Source organism: Arvicanthis niloticus, chromosome 13 (genome assembly GCF_011762505.2).
Source record: "Arvicanthis niloticus isolate mArvNil1 chromosome 13, mArvNil1.pat.X, whole genome shotgun sequence".
In the NCBI taxonomy this organism is placed as follows: Eukaryota; Metazoa; Chordata; class Mammalia; order Rodentia; family Muridae; genus Arvicanthis; species Arvicanthis niloticus.
This window is the reverse complement of record NC_047670.1, coordinates 32,391,691-32,413,280: the sequence shown is the minus strand read 5'-3', so window position 1 is coordinate 32,413,280 and position 21,590 is coordinate 32,391,691. Positions and strand designations below refer to the sequence as shown.

The window sequence follows — 21,590 nt, the reverse complement described above, 5'->3', positions numbered from 1 at the left end:
ATGGAGATTCCTTTATAAGCCACACTACTTGGATTTCCATCTGTGCTGTTGTTACTTTCTTTTAGGTATGTACTTCAAGGATCTGAAAGAACTAGGAAAACCTACTAAGCCAGTAGATGCAATGGATGCAAATGAGATGCAAAAATAAGAGCTGGGTTTGGGAGCATTCAGAGAGGGGTGCTTACCAACCAGAGTAAGTCTGTTGAAAACAAAAATAGACAGATAAATGGCTGAAGGTAAATAAATGCATAATAGAAATTAGACTGGCAGAAGAAAAATGCAAACCCTAACTTGGTGCCCATCTGTAAAAACCTGTCTGCAGCAAAGTGACTAGCCAGGAAGTCTACCTTGCCAAAGTCTAACATTTGGCAAATTCTTACCCTCTGGCCTGGTGAGCCATCACGTCCTGGTGAACCAACACCTCCAGGGACACCCTAGGGAAGGCAAGAACACGAAAGAGTCAGCTTTACAGAAACAGCTCACCTCTCCCTAGAACAGACCACAGCTTCCAAACAATGCCAATAGCATAAAGGGAACCCCCTGGGACACAGGACTGAGACCCAGAAGTTACTACTAAGAAATAGATGTCACCCTCAATCAATCAGGCTTTCAAGAGGGTGAATGAATATAGGAAAATGACATTAACATAGACACCCTGCCAAGGTCACAGCTGATGTCAGAAGCTTCAGGTTTCTATCCCTGGCAAAGGATTAGTAGCAAAGGAATACCTGTGGACCAGGAAGGCCAGCATCTCCTTTATCGCCTTTTTCACCCGGCATTCCCTGAGTATCCAAAAGTATACTGAGTTAGATTCACAGATGTCAGTTCTTGGTCCACAGACCCACCCATATACACTGTGAGAATATTTTCAACAGTAAACTGCCTTTACATTATCAGCCACATGTCCTGCTTCACTTCTCACATATGCTATACCATCCATGTAAACATTCGTGCAGAACTGAATGTGTGTGTACAATAACAACTCCAATCCACAGTGTGCAGATGGCCAAGCTGATAATACTAACATGTGGTGGAGGCGGGGGGGGGGGGAGTTGAATGTTTCAATGTTATTTATAGCTTCTTTCAAATCGTATATATTTTAGTGATTTAAATTAAATTTCTTTTCAAAGACCTTAAGTATTTCAAAATATTCCATTTAATGCCACAATCTAAACTCTATAACTTACTCTCTGAACTATATTCTAATAACAGAAATAAGAAATATGATATCTTTTCATATTCTACATTCCCAATGGATATACATCAATAATGAATTAGTTTAACAGTTGTTACCTTCTAGGTGTTAAAAGTTTAGTCAAGGGCTGGGAAGGGTAAGTCAGTGGGTATTATAGTGCTTGCCCCCCACTTAGGAAGACTACTTGAGTTTGATACCCAGGACCCATATTAAAAATAAAAATCTGAGCATGGTATCATAAGATTGTAATCCTAACATTGGGGTGGGGCACTGGGCACAGGTGGGTCCCTGGGGCTCCCTGCCAGGTAGCCTAGTTTATTGATCAAGTTTTAGGCCAATGAAGGCACTGTCCCACAAAACCAAGGTAGGTGACTCCTGAGGAGAACACCCAATAATGATCTCCTGCTTCTACTTATATACATATGCACAGTTGCATTCAGTACACCCACAGAAACATGTACCCATGTGAACAGTTCGTGAGTGCATGCTCACACATGTGCCGCCCACATACACGATGCACAAACACACACAGAAATAACGATTTTACAAAAAGAATTTAGACAAACACGCGAAGGCTATCCATCTTGACTTGCCATCCTCAGGTGTAATATTGTGGAAATGCTTATCCCCTTCCCTTGTGCCTGTTTTTTGTTGTTTTTTTGTTTGTTTGTTTTTTTAAAGACCACCATTACTGAGCAAGCAACTGACTGTGGAGCTAACAAATAATCCGTCCTTATGATTTTCAAATGGACTGAGACTCACTGGTAAGACACAGAATAAAAAAGCTCACTCTTCATGTCCTCATGGAAAACAGATAACAATAAAACCCATGTGACTATGCATGCACAACTCACAGGCATGCCTTGAATGGACAGACCACTGGGTCCTTGGGGTCCAGGGGGCCCCTGGGGTCCTGCAGGACCTGTTTCTCCCCGAGGTCCCTCTGGTCCCTAGAAAACAAGAGAAATTAATTACTCTAGAAGTTAGATCCTCTAGTACCCAAAAGACATTCCTGTATATAGCACTTATTTCCTGATAAACTTCTAAGATATGAAATACTCAGAGGGTAACAAGACACAAAACTTCGAATAATTTACCTCCTGGGTAAAAATGTCATCAGTAAGCTACCAGAATAAACACACCAGGATTTCATCAACTTTATTTATTTTGTTTCTGCGTGTAAGAATGTTTTGCCAACTATGTGAGCAAGTAGTCCGCCCACAACTGCCTAACACCTCCCAGAGGAGAATGCACTGCGGGACCACCCTCCTGGTCCAGGAAGGAAACTGGATGAGCAGCCCTTTCTCCATGCTCCCTGCTGTCTTTTTCCACCCTAGGTGTGCCTCAGCTTCTTTCTGAGAACGTTACACCAAGCGTATTTTCTCCCTGACCTCCCTGTAGAACCACAGTGTAGTTCTTCTGCAGCCACCAAAAACCTCGAGCTCAACACCGTCTTCCCCCTTTTCCCAGGGTAAGGAACCCCTTTTACATCACTAGCTCCCACTTCTTTATGCTTTAAACAACTCAGATAGGAACCTTAGACTCAGAATATCAACTTATGATCAATTTCTTCTTCCCTGTCAAATTTGGTGTCCACAGCAAAGGCTATTGCTTTATTAAATTAACATCTGTGCCTAGCTAGTATCCTATTCCAGTGGACATGCTACAGCTGTGCATATTAATGCAGTACTACATCTTACCACTTCCGTATACATGCATGTGTGGTATATTAATCAAAGATGAGAACATCTAGTGCCACAAACACAAACGTGTGTGTGTGTTGAACATTAAGAATCCTTCCTTCTAGCTTCTGTGAAATAAAGAATATGTTACTGTTGCCTATAGAACCTACTATGCAGTGGAATATTAGAAGGTATTTCCCCTATAACTTCATACATAATGACCAATTTTGCCACATTCTTCATGAGCCTTGAGTAACCACTGTTTTGCTTGTAATTTTCACAATCTTTTAGAGTCTACATGTACATAAAATCACTTGTGATTTTTCTCTACCTGGCTTCTTTAACACATTTTGTAAGGTCCATCCATGTTATCACAAATGACCAAATTTGACATTCTTAAATGGCTAAATAGTATTCCATCTTGTACAGGCACTGCCTTTTCTTACCAGTTCATCTTTTGATGGGCAATTGGGTTGTTTCTGCTTATTATCTATAATGAGTTCTTTTGCAACAAACACAAAAGCAGAGATGTCTCTTCAAAATACTGATTTTTTGTATGTATAATTTTGTGAGTATAGTTTGTAAATCACCTCAAATGTGAAACTGCTGAAAGCATGACTTGAGACAAATAATGTGAAATAAAAATCCTGGTGGTGTAAACTACAGATAAGTAATCAGGACAGAGTAAGTTTCCTTAAGATTAAGCATGTGGAAAAAATTTTTTTAAAAAAATGGAGAAGTCCAGCAGTCATGGAATCTGGCAAAGTCTCAGCTGGATAGGCTACGGAGTACTGAGGTTGTACTCACATATGAGGTTGTGTAGGACATATTGAAAGGGGCTGGAAAGAGAGTCAGTGGTTAAGAGCATTGTCTGCTCTTTCAAATGATTGAGATTTGATTCCCAGTAGCCACATGGTAGCTCACAACTGTCTGGAACTCTAGCAGGGGATCCAAAAGCTTCTTCTCATGTTCATAAGCATCAACCAGGCACGAGATGTATAGATGTGTATGGAGGTAAAGCACCCATACACAAAGCCATAAAATAAAATTAAAAATTAAATATTTTCTAAACAGCACGTTGAAAGCCGAAATTAAAATTACGTGACAATTAGAATAGGGACGAAGAAAGCCAGGGAAGGGATCTGAAAAAGCCATAAGGCTAGTACCAGGACAAAGATGGAATGGCAAAGAAGAAACAAATTCTAATTGGACAAATGAGTCAGCTATTACCTTGCAGTGATCTCAAAGAAGACGAACATTAGACAGCCACCTGTGGAACTAGTCACAACTGGTGGCTTTAGTGAGAACTGCTTTGCAGGACTCCAAGGGCAACAGAGACCACATGTGGTTTGAAAATTGCATAGGAAATGAGGCCACAGAGCACCAGGTGGTAACTATCCTTATAAAGAAGCATACAAGGTTGATGAGGAAGAGCACTTGAATGCAAAAACAGTGCAATGTGCTTGAGAAGGGGGCAAGTAATACAGACACATCAGTTAGAGTGTTTAGCAGTAAGAGTTTAGTACTATGTAATGTATGTATTTTTGAAGTGTTAGGCAGAAGGTAGATGGCTCCTTTTGTTCTTTAAAATATAAAGCAAATAGACTAGAAGAGACCCGTGACCATTGCTTTATGATCCAAAGTCTTATCATCTAATTGGTGCAATGGAATGAGCACAGGCTGGGACTTTCCCTAAGGAAGGTAGAGTTTATCTGTTCTCATACTGTCTACAAAGGTGACAAGGTGACATCTCTGTGTCACATGTCCAAATCTACTGCACACCAGTACCCTTTGTTTGTCAAAACTGCCAAGCAGAAGTAGCCATACTAGTGACAATCCTGCGGGAGTAAATAATTAGAGACAATGAATTACCTTAGGGTCACCAAATATCTGAATTAATTCATATTCATCATGAGAACCTCTGTCCACTGAGAGTGTTGAAAAATAATGGAGTCCTACTAAGTGATCCCCTGAGAGGCAGAACCCAAAAAGCATAGGAGCTCCTGGGCTCCATGGGTGACCCAGAGAAGAGGCCAGAGCACCCTTGTTGAAAGGAGGCACACAACCCTGGCCTTTCTTACAGCCTGAGATGGGGTCAAGCTCATCTCAGAAAATGAAACAGATCAACTCACAAAGGCTACATCCCATGCCGTAGGATTAGATAATCCATGATTATCTCCAGCTTTCCTTCATTTACTTCTTTACCATGCTTACATCGTGTCCTACCTTGCATCATCTGTTTCCAATTGTAAAGTAAAACTGTTGTTTTTAGTGTAAGGCTCTCTGCTATATGAATATGTACTATGTGAATCTAATGCACTCAAAGTACTAAATCAGTAAGGCAGATGGTGTGGAAATGCTAAAAAGTAATGTCTCAAGACCAAGATGGAGATTCAAGTTAGAAAGAAGCTTGAAGGCTGGAGAGATGGCTTGGGGGTTAAGAGCACTGACTGCTCTTCCAGAGGACCTCCTTCATGGGCACTGCACACACAAGTGGTGTACAGACATACATTCAAAACACCCATACACAAAAAGGGAATCTTTATGAAAGGAAGGGCCATGAATATCATGCCAGCAATAGCTAAACTATGGTTCACGACTGTACAATTGAAACAAGCATAAATACAGCATAGACTCTCAGGAAATTAATCTGAAAGCAGATGTGTAGAATCAATCAGAAAGGCAAGGCACTGGAGATAGGAGATTAGTTAAAAATTTTCCAGGACCCAAAAGGAAGGAAGGGGATGAGGCCTGAACTCAATTAGTAACTGGGCTTCTGCCAGTCTTTAGGATGCCTTTGTGCAAAGGAGAAAAATATGTGTTTTGATGTGGGTTGGCATAGCCTGGTCATTTGGGCTGGCCGATGCCTCTGCAGTGCATGACCTGAAGCATTAGACTTGGGGGCACTGGGTACTGAGAATAGAAGGCAAAGCCAGGCGTGTGGTTATATATAGTGCACAGGAGAAGAAATCTAAGCTGTAGGAAATTCCCTGGAAAGGACTGAGGTTGAATTGTAACTGCATGATTCTACTTAAGACATATTTCTGTTACAGGGGAACAAAGAGGAGCATGTACCTGAGAGAGTCACCTTGCAGACTTAGCCACACAGAACACCAGCATTCTTGTCTGTCCCAAATGTCTTTCATTTGACTGAGTTATCAAATACTTGTTTTGGTTTAAAAAAAAAAACACACCTTCGCTATAAGTAAAAATTGTTTGACATGAGTGTTGCAAACACTTAAGACGCTGTAAGTCACAAGAGTAAATAAAGTGACGTTTAACTCTAACGTTATGCCTACTAGAGACAAAGAGAGAGCATTTTACCTTCGGACCCTGTTCACCTTGCTGGCCTTTTGGTCCTCGGAGTCCTGGACCACCCTGGCAAACAGATGTTAAGTATTAGCTCGAAGACAAATCTCCAAACAGCATATTTTCTTCATCTTTCTTCATAATATGGGATTAGGTCATTGCTATTTTATATGAAGCCCACACATTGTGTACTAGTAAATGTTCATCACGATCTTTGACTGGAACCTCCCCACCCAGTTCTGGCCCTTCCTGTAGATCACTTCAGAGCCTCCGAAAATCTCTGATTCAGGTCCTTTTAAGCCTCAAAAATACTTACAGAACTTGTTTATTTAAAGCTGATATAATGCTAGTTTTGTTCACATATAAAAAGAATAGAATACTCAATTGGTGTAGAATTATGTGTTTTATACCAAAACTTCATAAAAAGTCAATGAAAGAGCCACAATTCAACTCCATTTATTTACACAGAAATAAAAATAATTTAGTGCTTTTGAAACTACAACCATTTGCATTTCTTCCCAGGATGTTCTGACATATTGATGTAATAACTGCAGTGTTTTTAGTTTTCTTTATCAGACATGTCTGTGTACTACAAATTAAATATGTGAATGTATTCTTTATGTATTTTGTTCATGTTTGTAAAAGCACAGCTAAATACATATGTGTGCATCCTCTGAATATTTTAATTGAACCGTGCATTTAAATAAATATTTGTAAAAGCAAATATAGAATTGCAATAAATCAAAAAACAGTGTTAAAAATACTATATCACCTTAAAAATAATATAGTATAGATGATGTTGTTCAGTTTACTTAGGTTTTGCCCTTACTGAAAGCTGTACAGCAAAAAAAAAAAAAAAAAAAACAAAACCAAAAACATGCTCTATGATAAATTGGGAGATGTATGGAGTTAGCACAGGCCATGAAACACCAGATAGTTGTCCTTCAGTTGGGCAAAAGGACTGAAGATCATTGAAACTGAGCTAATGCTCTCCCTGTGTCTTTAATTTCCATGGGGCATGCAGGTCTACCTGAAAATAAATCAATAGCATCAAGAGAACACATACAACATCTCACATGGAGTGGGCAGCAGGAGGATATGCCAGTCTTTCGGGTGTGAGCAGAGGCCCAATGACGGGAACTCATACTGAAGATTAACCACAGTGGCTTAAAGGGAGGATTTTGTACATAAAGCAACGGGAGGTGGACGGCATGGTAGGAAGATCATCTTGTAGATGTGTCGAAGTTACTTAGGAATAAGTGTGTGACAGGCCTTTAAGTTCAGTAGGCAGCACATGTTAGACCCAAGAGGAATGGTGTCAATGCTCTTGAAGAACATTCAAGGCTGAGCTAGCAAGACTTACTGGGGGGCCAGCTGGTCCTAGAGCCACTTCATTGGTTTCTGAGCAAGAGCAGGATCGTGGAAGGTCTGGGCAGGACTCTTCATCCCGCTGAGTAGGAGAAAAAAAAACATAATTGTTAACAAAACAGTCAATGTAATTTGCTTTAAAATACTTTAGGGGACATTTTAAGATTTTAGGTGAACATTATGCTATAAGGTTCCCAAATACAAGATCTCTTCTGAAGGAGACAGCATGGCTGCAAATGGAATGTCAATTATCACAGCTTTAGAGGGATTTGCTGAAACTAGCTTAGAAATCCAAGTAAAGAAACAAGTCAGGAGAGAGTGGAGAATATTTTTGGTTTCTATTTAATTCATCTAGAACAGCAATGGTCTTTGAACTAAAGGCCCTAAACACGTTCCTTGTGCTACACTGTCTTTCTGTTTTAAGGGATAAAAGAAAACTTGTTGAAAGGCTCAGTCAAAACTACTGTATATGGCTTAAAACAAAGAATTAAAACAGCTTAAGCGCATCTATGTTCTGTGATGATTCAGACAGCTTCTGTAGCTGAAACCAAGAAAACACAATGGACCCGAAGTGTTAGGGTAGGGCTGTTTTTTCTCTTCTCTTGTGATATTTACTGACATGAGATGTTTGAAAATGATTGGTAACGTTAGGCTGATTAAATCCAAGGGAGTTTCCTGAATGCAGAACGAAACAGAGCGCCTGGCAACAGCCCTGTGCGATTGTTAAATAGCCCATCTGGAGCAGAGGCCAAAACGACCTCAGCACTGAGGTAAGAAACTATAGGACTTCACCGAGGCCTTTAGTCCTCTTGAGTAGATAAGATCATTATGTAAGACCTCACAGGATAGTGAGGTTAGAGAGAACAGGGCCAGACAACAGATTACCAAGATGAAAGTAAGTGAGTCTCTGAAATATTCAAAACAAAACCCTCAAAATGGTTAAACAAATGACCTATACTCCTTTCATGGACTTTTCTTTAGGTGGTGGGCAATAAGAAAAGATTTCCCTCCTCATCTCCTGCTGACATATCTCATCTGTTCTAATACTTGGTCAGCTGAATTAAAACATAAATTTAAGTATTCCAAATGATTGCCCAGATGAATTTGGCACCAGGCATTCTGTTTCAAGACCCAGCAGTGGGTTTGCTACTGTTGATGATCTGTCTTCGTGGGACATAATTTATAAGCCTTTAGTGAATAAAGCAAGGAGAAAATTAATGAGAGAGCCGTTCTAGAATTGGTGACGACATTTTTGCTAGATGCACGGCAAGATATTCTGTTTCCTCTTGCATTTCTCAACCTATCTAACCTGAAGTGCAACACCAAGATCTCTTGCTTAATTCATGCCTAGTTTAGAAATTTATTTGGATGAAGAATAAATGAGTTACTTGCTTCCTCAAAAGGCTCTCAGGAATTTACTGCCTGCAGTAAATGTTTTAATCTGGTTCTAAAATCAAGACCTCTAAGTTAATAAAGACTTGACTATGCTCATTATATGGGTTTAATTATTAAGGCGTGCCAACATCCATTCACAACAGATCCCCCTCTTCCAGCTTGCTTTCTATGAGGATTCTAGGAGTTATGAATCTCCTTTTGTGTCTGTACATAGTCATATAGATACAACTTTATGAGGAAATAATGGGAAATGCTTAGTTTGATGGTGGTGTCATATACATTATGACTACAGTTCCAAATCCACATGGCATGAAATTCCAAGGCAATCTATTAAGTTTGTATTGATACTGTTTTTAAAAATTCAATGAAAATACAGCAGCACTTGGCATCTACTGAACTTCATGGGAATAACTAGCTCAAGATAATTCAGAGCTTCATTTTGGGCATAGTGATGCTACCTTGTAATCCTGGGACTTGGGAGGTAGAGGCAGGAGGGTCAAAGTTCAAGGTCATTCTTGTTCTAGGTTCATCTCTGCTGCTGTCATAAAAACACTCTGGAAAAACCAATGTAGGGGAGGAAAGGGTCTGTTTCAGCTGACTTAGAAGTCAGAGCAGGAACTTGACTCAGAAGCCATGCAAGAACTCGGCCCATTGGCTCATTCACGGGCTCCTGCTTAGCTAACTTTCTTGTAAAATTAAGGCCTGGCTGCATGGGGATAGTACTGCCTAGAGTGGGCTGTGTTATCCCACAATTAATAGTCGAGACAGTTCCCCATAAATATGCGCACAGCCTAACCTAGAGTAAATGATTCCTCCCTCAGGTGAACTAGGCTGTGACAAATTGACAATCAAAGCTAAATAGGACACTGGGCTATACAGTTAGAGTTCAGTGTGAATGACATGACACCCTTCTTACAGAATAAACATACAAACAAAACCACTCTACAGTGTCAAGAGCATATTTTGACAAATTTATCTTTGCAAACCTAGGTTTCAGTAGTTGTTATGATGAAAAGCAAGACCATGGGGGCAAATTAGTGTGTAAAAGGAAGTGAGGAACAGGCATAGCCTGATAGCGCAACACTGCCACACTCAATAGGCATATGCTTCTCAAACAAAACTACTATCTTCTCCTTTCAGTGTCTACTATGGCTACTGAGTTATTAGGAAAAGCAAAGGGGTAAATGTGACCTCCAAGTATTTCCTTTGGCCTGTGAGGCTTTGTTAAGCAGGAAGCTTGGAAGCACCTAGAGTACGTATCAATAGCATCCATGGTACACAGTTCCAATCACATGAGATTGTACGTGATGGTCTCATTGGTTTCCTCTACACTGTCTCTTTACTAAACCTTCCTGACTTTAATTATTATCACAAAAGGAATTGATGCGGTATGAGTATTGAGAAACTAGCTCTCGTTTGCAAAGAAAAGATAGATTTTACTGTTCGATAGAGGTGAAAGAATTCTTACCAGGCCGGGAAGTTCGCAGCATCTGTCTTTGCTGGCCCACGATGTAGAGCAAACGATATCAAACATTTGTAACTGGAACTGATTGAGAAAGATAATGATCATTCAATAAGGACGATACAGTTAAAGTGTGTTCATGATTATAATTCTTTCATCAGAGATAAGATACCAATATATTTATAACATAATATGCCAGTAAATAAATTTAGAAATAAATGCAAACTAATTTTGTTCCTGAAACAGGGAGTGATCTAGCATTCTGTCTACAGTTGCTCCACCTGCTGTCTAAATTCCCTTCCCATCATTTCTTCCCCTTCTCAGATACACCTACAATAACCTTAGTTCTGTGGGCCAAGTCTTCCTTGGAAGCCCCTTTACAGCTCCTCTCAAATGCCCCATAGTCAGAAAGCACATTAGATGCCCTTCATAGATCTCGTCTCACCTACTACTCAGTTATCTGTATTATCATGCCCTTCAATTCTTCAAGGTCAGGGGAACTGCTCATCTCCGAGTCATTTAGCATAGTAGCTAACACATACTAAACATGTAGAAAGTCTAAGGAATCAGCTTAGTTCACTTCTCTGTGCGATCGTTTTCACTGTAAGCAAGATATTGTATAGCCTTTTCTGAGACAATAGTGAAAACAGAAAACAAAATAATCCTGTGTTAGAAAAACATACAGCACCCGGGAGACTCATAAATAAACACTGTTCTCAATGAGGTGCTGGAAGAGATTCATAATGACTACCATAGGTACATGGACTTTGTGTATTTTTATTTAAGCAATTTGCCACACGGTAAATACTTAGCCTTATTGCGTTCACATATGTTGGTAATAACTCAAGACACAGGTAAAACATACAGAAATATCTTTATAACACTAATGGGGGCTAACACTAACAAGATCTAATTATTTCTACTTATTTCTTTCTACATCATTTTGAAATGTTGAGGTATGGCATCAATAAAAGAACTTGGAAGATGATAGTGTTTTCATTTTAATCTACAACTTTCCTCCAGCAAGTAATGCTTTCAATAAGGACCATAAATATGTCGTCCAAAGAAGGCTGCTACTCATCCTTGGCCCAGAGCCCTCGGGGTGAAACGGCAGTGCTCACATAACTAGCTCTATTGAAACAGGACTACCAGAAGTTCCAGGAGTACCACTAAAGAGCCATTTTTCTAAGAGTAAGAAAATGAAAGCAGGCTTTCTGTTCTCAGGCTCAAGAACAACTTGTGCATTTTTGGAATATTTAACCAATGAACAGAAAAACCTTGAATTTTGAAGATAGGCTCATTATTCAAAATATCTTGCTTTCTTGAAATTATCATACCAATGTGTTATTTGCTAAAAATGTCCCCAGAGCACATACCTGACCACTACCACCCTTGGATAATTTAACATCCAGGCCACTAAGATTAGAGATATGAGCCAAAACAGGCAAGCCATACAACAAAATAATGACCAACTTTAAAAACCTTAAAAACGAAAGCCTTTCCAAAAGTGCACTACAACAGACTTTGACCAATGTTTGGAAAATCTGCTCTGTGCTGGCTACTATTCTAAGTACTTTGTGTCTATCACTTTTCTCAGATCATCACCATTTAGCACAGTGACAGTTACATCCATTCTGCAGTTCAGGTCTCTAGGACCTGAAAAAGTTCAGCCTGAGTAACTGAAGACCATCATGACAGTTCAATTCCATCGAGATTTGAACAGCCCAACCAACATGTGGTCTAACCCCATGTGGTTTATTTAGTGATGAATGCATCTTTGAGTTAAGGTTTAAAATGAACATAGCCCAGCCTGATTTGACGTTATTGCACTTGAGAACATTTATTCAATGGGTTCCATTATGGATAACATCAGCTAGAGTCAGCTGTGTCTGGAAATCATTCATCCATTAGGAAATTTAGCATTCCTGTATAAAACCTTCATGTTAAAATATTCTACTAATGGAAAGATTCACTTAAAGCAAAAGTCCTTCACCACCTCTAGTATGCAGCAAGTCTTCTTGAAGTTTCTCCAGTAAACACTCAACACTCAGTCACCTATTGCTGCATAATGTCTACATATAAACTTTTGTCTAGCCCTCTGCCCTGTGGAGTCATTAAGATTTATATGAGCTCAGTTTATCTACTGAAGGGATCAAACATCCACTAAATATTTGATGAAGCCAGTACTATCATTTGAAGAATGCTACTATGTGGGATGCCTTTTCTTTTACAACTTAGATGGGAATCAGCGGATTTTTCTTGGAGGACACAAAATTTATTCATAGTTGTTTGGTATTTGTGATAGCTTAGATTCCTTAGCTGTCCCTAGGACTTCTTTCCCAAGGCACATTTCTGCAAACGGATTGAAAAACAGCAACAGCAAAATAAAAAAAAAAAAAAAAAAATTAAAAAAAGGCTTCTGTCTTTTACGCCAAAAGCAAGGGCATACATAACTATACAGCTTCCACAGGAGATAACATAAAGATGTTATATCAAAGCATTTCCTACTTGAGTGCCTTGGAATACAAAACAACACAGTTCAAAAGAAAGCATAGCTCAGGCAGTTAATACAAGAGACAGCCTCCTTCTACTTAACCAAAACATGTAAGACATAGATTTTTAAAACGCAAGAAAGGAAGTGTAACCTTCCACATTTACACTTTGTAATTTCTCTAGATAGAATCCTCGGCCAATTACAAAAGCTCATTTTTCATTGCTGGACATTTTTGTCTGGGTGTAGCTCAAAAGGCAAGCCATTTGGGGTCAAATGTTAGCAAGAAAATAAGATTAAAATATTTTTGACACTTGAGTCATTTTGAATGGGAGTTTCAAACTTGAACTATGAATGGGAGTTTCAAAGTTCTCTTGGCTCCCCTTTCCACTCAGTACTGTTTTCTCTTCCAGCTCTTTTCTTCAATATTATAAGTACATTTACGTACTTGTACAAATCAAAAGCTTTCTGTATATAGGAAGATCCCATAGAGAGAGAGTTACAGAGACCTAGGCCACCTTCCATTTCTCACCAGGTGTCCAACTTCTCCTGGACTTCATCAACAAAGCAAGAAATACTTGGCATTTGCCATGGTAGAGTTCTGAGCGATGGCTTGATTTTAAGTTATTAAATTTTAGGGAACCCATGAGCATTCCAATTAAACTCGGAAATGAAAGGTAACAATGATTGTGCCTATTGGTAGAATAAATGATTATGCGTTGAATTATTTTGACATTTGACCACAGTGATTTTCAAGCTTGTAAGTGAAATAGTGAGTCCTTGCAGCTGTGAAAGAAGAGATAGGCACATGGCCATTGGATCAGACTTGTCTTAAGGTGGACAGAATCAGAGTCTGGTCTAGCAGAAGACAGCACTGGAACAAATGCCAGACAGTCCTGGGGAGGCCCGAGTTCACATCTCAACATCTTCATTTTTTTTGAAATGGGAGCTCTCATTCATTCAAAGCTAAGTTTTAGCATCAATAAAGTGAAGACAATATGAACATCTCTTCCTATGGTTTTAGAATATTAAATTGATAATTCACGGGATACACATTTGCTAGACCAGAGCAGGCATATGAGTTAGCAACTGTTATAATTTAAAGAAGCAACATATGGAAAAATTCAGTTAAAAATTTACCACTTGTTTCTTAACATCAGTTTTTTTTATTTTACTTCTTTATATATTTCAGGTATTAGCTCTCTATTGAAAGTGTAGTTGGTAAAAAAAATCTCACATTCTGTAGCCTGCCACTTTGTTCAAGTGATGGTTTGCTTATAACTTATAATTTTATTTTATTTTAATTTCTCTCTCTCTTGCATGTGTGTCTGTGTGTGGGGGCATGTGCACGTGTGTGTGCATGCGTGTGCATGTGCCTGTGTGTGTGTGTGCTGTGTGGTATGTATGTTTGTGTGCAGGCATGCACTTGTATGTGTTTCTTGAGAATTTGGCTCTTTTTTTTTTTCTGTTTGTTTTTTGGTTTGTCTTACCCTAGTTTGTTTGTCTTTACTTATTCTATTTTTGATATTTTTGAATACTTGTTTGTGTTTTAATGTGTAGGAGGAAGAAAGGGTGAGGATATGGGTAGGTAGAGAAGTGGGGGAGTGTCGGGGGAGGCTGGGATGGGGCAACTGTGATCAGAATATATGGTATGAAGAGAAACCTGCTTTCAATAGAAAGAAAGGTTAACACTGGGTACTGAAGAGTCATCAGCTAGTCTACTGATGAATTCTACACCAAAACTTTTACTCGGTGAATAAAATTATAGATGGCTCCTATAATTTCATTTCTTGGCATATTTCTCTTTTATTTCAATAGCAGGAGGCTGCGGAAATGCCAAGTGAATAACTGCCTCAGTGTTAGATTCCAAAGGTAGAAAAGGCACTTTAAGAAACATGGTTCCATTCCAGAAGCTCAAGATTTTTCTAGAATCATCAAAAAAAAAAAAAAAAAAAAAAAAAAAAAAAAAAAAAAAAAAAAAAGGTAACAAAGCAGAAAGACTGGAAAGGAGAGGCAGTTACTTCTCTTTAGGCATATGTTTTGACAGGTAAGTTAAGCCTGCTTATTAGCTTAGTCTCTCTGGGGACAGCCACCGTCTGCAGGATCTTGCATTTCTGAGCATGAGTTGTTTTTATTAAGAATGTAAGCAGCTTCTATGCAGTAGTTGTTATAACCCTAAATCCTCTCTGCTTCAGTCAACTATGGTTTGAAAGGATGCATTGTCTTTTAAAAGGGAATCCTTAGAATCTTCCAACATTTTGAATTGATGTCAGACTTGGCAGATGATGACAACGTATGAGCTACTCTTACAATTATTCCTCATGAAATCATCTAAAGTGGGCTCGTTACACGTGCCCTTCTGCTGGTTACAGAGGAAGACCAACACTGAGCTGGATACTTTTTGAAATTGGAATCCAAAGGCCAGAACTTCTCTCACATGGCATTGATATCATTAAGCAACGCCCCCAAAAGAAGGAGTGATTGACTATTCCATAGCATTTTTAAGATCTAACCTAATATTATCCATTTCAGCATAAGCAAATTCTTTAGTAAGTGGGAAGACTAAAAATCTATTTAGGAGTTCTTTATAGACTTCTAGATTAGAAGAAAAGCTATGGCCTTTTTCCTAGTAGACTTACAAAGAACTCTTTAGTTACTGACATCTGTAAATTCCCCCTTTGTCTCCTACTGGCTGCAAGTTGCCACAAAGGACCCTCTGTTTAACTGCATTGGTTTTGTGTCCCAAAGCAAAAGCTTACCATCAGTATACCTGAGACATGCAGGCACATTTAGGTGTACAAATAATTTTTTTATATTTTCTGGGTTATGTATATGGAGTACACTATTACCCCTGATATGGTTTAAAACACACTATAATTGTTATAAAGTTGTAACTATAAAATACAAATAGGGGAGAGTAGGAGATATATTAAGAGATTGTGTTCAATGCCCTGTATGTCAATGCCGTATACGGAGTCTACTAAAGATAATACTGTTTAAGGAAATAAATTATGCAAATCAAATAGTCGGAGGTTAGGAATGTAACTCAGTCAGAACTTCTTGCCTGATATTCACAAGGTCCTAGGCTCAGAGAAATGGTCCATTTTTATTTACGCTCTAGCAAGTGTTTCTTGGGCACTTGCTCTGCTTGTAGAAATGTGTCAGAAATTGTGATGATTTTTTTTAAAGAAACCAATGGTTTCTTTATTGGGAGATTTATATTGTCTAGAGAGGGAAAATATGAATAAATTTAAAAAAAGCTGTGGCTGTTAATAATCAAGTTGCAAATGAATATTTAGTTGTCTGTTAAAGGTGAAGTGGGGGATAAAAAAAAATCATTGTTGTGAAACTTTTTATTTGTCCAGTAACACAGCTGCTCATCTTTGAGTATTAGTGTCAGAGACGTTAGATTCGCCATGCTAAAGTTAAGAAAGTCATGACAGTACTAAGTGATTTAGGCCTAGAATTGCCCTCTCTGTCATCAATGGGTCCATCCATCCTTGCACTGGTTGATGCAGCATAACCTTAGTTGCTAAGCCTGTGTTTTTACAATCTCTTGAACACAATTTCTAGTGTTACATAGAGGAGAAATATAGATTCGAATAGTCAGAGTCTTTTTTAAAACTAAAATGTTACTAGTTTTGGGTTGACTGGTGAGCCCTGCTACTGAGCTGTGAACCTTGCTCCTGTTAAAATGAAACTCTGTAGCCACTGGGATTCTTTTCTGTGGGGAGAGAGTGAAAGAACGTGATTCTATGCCAATTGAAACTCTCCCAGACTTCAGTTCCATTTTAATGATGTAAAAATTATTTTAGAAAAATATTTACATGAGTAAAACGGTATTGATAGCACAAAATAGTTTTAAAATATATAAATCTAACCCAAATTAGAAGCATATGCCACTTTTCTAGGTATAATGTTGTAAAACTTTGTATGGATTTGTATTTCCTTGTATAAATTTATACATGTAAAATTTTGAATTTCAATTTTAAAAAACCACTTATGTCACAAATAAGGTGCAGAATGTTATAATATTCAAATCCCAAGATGCATTTAGATAATTAACTAGCCTAGTACCTGAAGCATTCTCTTTATAATATACAGACACCTACTGCCTCGAACATCCATATTTGCTTAAGGAGTCACCATCTGTCATCTATCTGTCAATCATCTATCACCCGTCTTCTATCCCCTGTCATCTATTTATCAATCAGTCTATCATTAATGCATTTATTCATCCATCTACCCATCCATTCATCTCTTTAACAGTGAGATATTTTCTTCTAGCTGGACTGCCTTGTCTGGCCTCAGTGGAAGAGGATGTACCTAGCCCGACAAAGACTTGATGTACAGGGTGGAATTCCCAGGGGCCCCCACCAACTCAGAGGGGAAGGGGGAGGGAAAGGGAAGGGATGTGGGAGGGGATGACAAGGAGGGAGCAGTGAGCAGGAAATGAAGTGAATTAAAAAAAAATTTAACTCTGTCATCAGAGAACAATAAACATTAAAAGAAAAAATCAAAAGAAAAGGGAAAGAAAAAAAGAAAGAGAGAGAGAGAGAGAGAAAGAAAGAAAGAAAACAACTAAATAAATATTAAAGGAATTTTTCCTGTAACAGACACACAGTTCCACTTCCTTGTCTACTTACTGGTGCCGAGTTTCCATTTGGTCCTCTTGATCTGACCATTCTCCCTAGTACTTCCACACCATCCGACGTGATATTCGATGATGCATTTATTGCCTTCTGACCAACTTCCTTACAGTCAACAACCACTTTGGCCAGAGTCTTGCTGACAACGACATGGAGCTAGATGAAATAAAAGATGTTTTAGGACATCCTATGCATGGAGCATTATAAACTTATCTGTGCAACTGTCTGGCTCACTGTTAAGACGTACAGATAAGGTAGAGAATTCTGTCTCTAACTACTTCACTATGTACCTTTTCCATGACTGCTCAACATTCAAGAATCATTCCTCTAGATATTTGACTTTGACATACTTTAAAAGGGACACTTTTTATAAGAGATTTTAGTTTACCTTTCTTGATGTTTAAGTTAGCACACAAAGCATTGTGTGTTATTATGAATATGTTATATATGTGTTGTTATAGTTAGTTACAATTTGTTCCCTTCCCCCACTGCATTTCCAGATTTTCCCCATCTTTCTGCAGTTGGAAGAGGTCCTGAGAGTGAAGGACATTTTCTTAAGGGAGGGGAAGGGGGGCAATGAATACAAGGGAGAAACCCTCCGGCTTACGGTCTGCTGTGATTTTCTCAAACTACAGTCTTAAGAACATGAAGAGCACTGTTCCATCGGTCACAGGTTCTTTGTAAGGATATGGAAAATCCAGATCTTTTCATGCTTTAATTGTAAATAAACCAGGTAACCACACTCTAACTGAGTGCTGACATAGAAATCTATGCTCCTTCTACACATTTTGAATCGTGACTAGTGTTGCTTCATGACTGCTACTTTTTTGTGGCAGACTAGTGAAAGGAAAGAAAATCTATACTCCAATAATGATTTCACTCACAAAGAAAGGTAACCATGGCAACTCCTCAAAGAGGATCGGATGCTGTGAATCAAGGCAATAAAAACTAAGCCAGCTAACGCCATGCTCAAATCATGAGCTGACTTTGTCAGTAACTTAACATCTTTTATATTAATATAGTTTTATTTTCCTGGTTATATTCAACTTTGTTCTGTCCCATGGTTGTATAAAAGATGAAAAAAATCAGGTAGATTTCTACCAATTTTATTGAATGTTTTGTTTACGTTACATCAGGAAAAAAGCAATTCCAGTCAGCAGTGCAATTCATTAGAATTTTTCCTCTAAAAAAAAAAAAGCTAACCATTGCTTAAACATTCCTAGGAAAATTCTACCACATTTCTTGCTTCTTGTTAACACTGACATTTACAAGAGTAGAAATTGACTTCTGTATGTTCTGTGGAAATTCTTCTCATGTTTAAAACAATACCGTGCTTTATAAAAGACATTGAAACATTTTCAAAAATATTTTGCTTTTTTGGATACACATACAAGTTCTTATTCCACTTTCATAATTACTAACATTTTGGGACTATATTTTATATCCAAAATGTAAAAGACAGAGCCAACTAATAATCAATAAAGAATGAAGATATTTACTTGCTAGTAATGCTTTGAACAAATCAAATCTGATCAGTGTGAACTGAACTTTCATTGACATCTTCCATCAAGAGTTGTATGCTGCATCCGTTTGTTTTTGTTTCTTGTTTGGCTTTACTAACTCATAAACTAGAAGACATTATTTCTTTATACAGTTTTTAAACTTTAAAAGGTTTATGCAATCATTAACACTTCTGGCTCCTTAAGTTCTGGTAAGGTAAACAAAGCTTTACACTGCCTAGGACACATAAAGAGTTCCTTGAAGTGAGAACATAAGCTCGTGCCTAAGCTGTAGGCTCTGATGGCAATCCTCTTTTGACACAAATGACATTATAAAGGTTTCGAATCATCCTTACAGTTTTCCCTGGCTGCTGTGCTACACATCTGAAAGCAGAATCACCCATGATTCTAGTGAAACTCAAAGAGATGTTAATGGAACTTTTAATTAGTAAACCTCCAGTTGTAAATGCACACACACGCACACACGCACACACACACTCTCTCTCTCTCTCTCTCTCTCTCTCTCTCTCTCTCTCTCTCTCTCTTCATACAGGTATGTAATCTTATCCAAGAAGAAAAATGTTAAATTTTCATATATAATTATTTTTAATCAAACAATATGCAGTAAAGATACCAAAAACAAACATACAAAAAAAAGCAAACCAAAAAAACAAAAAAACACCAGAAAGCTCCAATTGGCCAGGAAGACCAGCAATCCTTCCTACCTCTCTCTATCCCTCTCTCCCTCTCTCTCCCTCTGTGTGTGTGTGTGTGTGTGTGTGTATGCACATGCACACATGTTCAATAATATATGTAGAGGTCAGAGAACAACTTTGTGGAATCAGTTCTCTCCTTCCATCTTTCACATGGGTTCCCCAGATCAAACTCAGATCATTAAGCCTTCAATACCTGGTGCTAAGTGCACGTACTCACTAATCTATGTCACTAGCCCAAGCAGACATCTTTACTCTATTACACACTACGTGTTCTATTATGTAATGTAGCCAATAGCACTGTGGTGCTCTCCCCTGAAAGGGAAAATCTGGGTCAAATCTGTCAATACATCCAGTGAGAGCCTCCTAGGAATCACAGGTCAGTGTCCCATCTCAGAACTACTAACTCAAAATCTTGGGTGTTATTATCAAGTCTTAAAGGAAACAATTCTTACTCCCGTTAAACTCTGAAATCCAAAGTTCCATGAAGTTTTAAAAAAATACATTTCTGAGCCAAGTATAGTGGAAAATGTCTTTAATCCCAACACTCAGGAAGCAGAGGATGATGGATCTCTGTGAGTTTGAAGCCAGCCTGGTCTACAAACTGAGTTCCAGGACAGTCAGAGCAATGTAGAAAGACCTAGTCTCAAAAAAACAAAACGACAACCAACCACCCCAACCCCCAACCCCCAACCCCCAACACACACACACACACACACACACACACACACACACACACACACACACGTGTGTTTCTGTTGCTCCTCTTAGTGACAGATAATAGAATTGACAATTCCATTATCTGAAGCCTCACTAACCTTGTGAAAGCTTCCATAGAACATTTTCCTGATGTCAGGTCCTTCAAAAGTGACAGTTTGAAATTCTCCAGTATAGTCATAGTTGAAATACGTTAGAGTTTTTCCACCATCTGGTCAAAAAAAAAATGTTCAAAAGGTGAGTAACTTTTTCCTAAGATTCAGCTTGACAGAAAATAGTGAATCCATTCTTTTGGAACCATGCCTTAAACAAGATGAGGGCTGAGACGCTGAACAGTCCTCAGCTTGCTACAGGCTCTCAGGTGGCTAACGTACCTGACTTAATGACATGTGCTGAGGGGGAGAGCAGGAACCTACACACGCCCTTCCCTTACATCTCTTTGTCTAGCCTCTTATCCACACCACCTCTAGAGAGATGCCACCAATGCTTAGAGTAAAAGAAGATAATGAGAGAGAACACTGTTGATAAATATCAGGAAAGAAAAACTAGGCACTTTGTCCTAGTAGCCCACCACAGACACCAACTTTCCCAGGACATGAAGCGTTACCACACAGATGTCTCCTTTATTATGAACAGGCAAACAAAAGCTTCTTAATGTTCAGTCCTTTGTCTTACAAAAGGAATATTCCATTCTTAAAAATAAAAACGGGATGAGGGGAGGATATGTGAGGGGGTAGGTGGGTGGGGGAGCACCTTCTCAGAGGCAAAGGGAGGATGGGGTGAAGAACTCTGGGAGGAGGGACCAAGAAGGGGAGCAACATTTGGAATGTAAATAAATAAAATAATTTAATATAAATAAATAAATAAATAAATAAATAAATAAATAAAATGCCCTTTTCTCAACAGTGTTTTCTTACACTGATGTCTAATTTCACTTTGCTTTTAAGTGGTGTATTCTCATTTCCTTTCTATTGTCTGTAAGAAACACTCTGACCAAAAGCAATCAAGGGGAGCAAAAGGCTTATTTAAGCTTACAGGTTACAAGTCTACGACTGAACTCAGGACAAGAACCTAACGCCAAACCTGTTTGCTATTACACACAACCAAAGA

At 38.6% G+C, this 21,590-nt stretch overlaps 1 protein-coding gene across 3 annotated transcripts in view; it reads right to left on the bottom strand.

Annotated features, from left to right (window-relative positions):
• Col14a1 (collagen type XIV alpha 1 chain) overlaps nucleotides 1-21,590 on the bottom strand; it is a 207,977-nt gene that overhangs the window by 46,632 nt on the left and 139,755 nt on the right. For all 3 annotated transcript variants that reach the window (XM_034516485.2, XM_034516486.2, XM_034516484.2), the window contains exons 33-40: nucleotides 20,582-20,691; nucleotides 17,549-17,707; nucleotides 10,418-10,495; nucleotides 7,550-7,636; nucleotides 6,202-6,255; nucleotides 2,050-2,145; nucleotides 729-782; nucleotides 381-434 (exon numbers count right to left, since the gene is read on the bottom strand). In XM_034516485.2, the coding sequence (XP_034372376.1) occupies nucleotides 381-434; nucleotides 729-782; nucleotides 2,050-2,145; nucleotides 6,202-6,255; nucleotides 7,550-7,636; nucleotides 10,418-10,495; nucleotides 17,549-17,707; nucleotides 20,582-20,691 (692 nt within the window). The remainder of the gene's footprint in view (nucleotides 1-380; nucleotides 435-728; nucleotides 783-2,049; nucleotides 2,146-6,201; nucleotides 6,256-7,549; nucleotides 7,637-10,417; nucleotides 10,496-17,548; nucleotides 17,708-20,581; nucleotides 20,692-21,590) is intronic.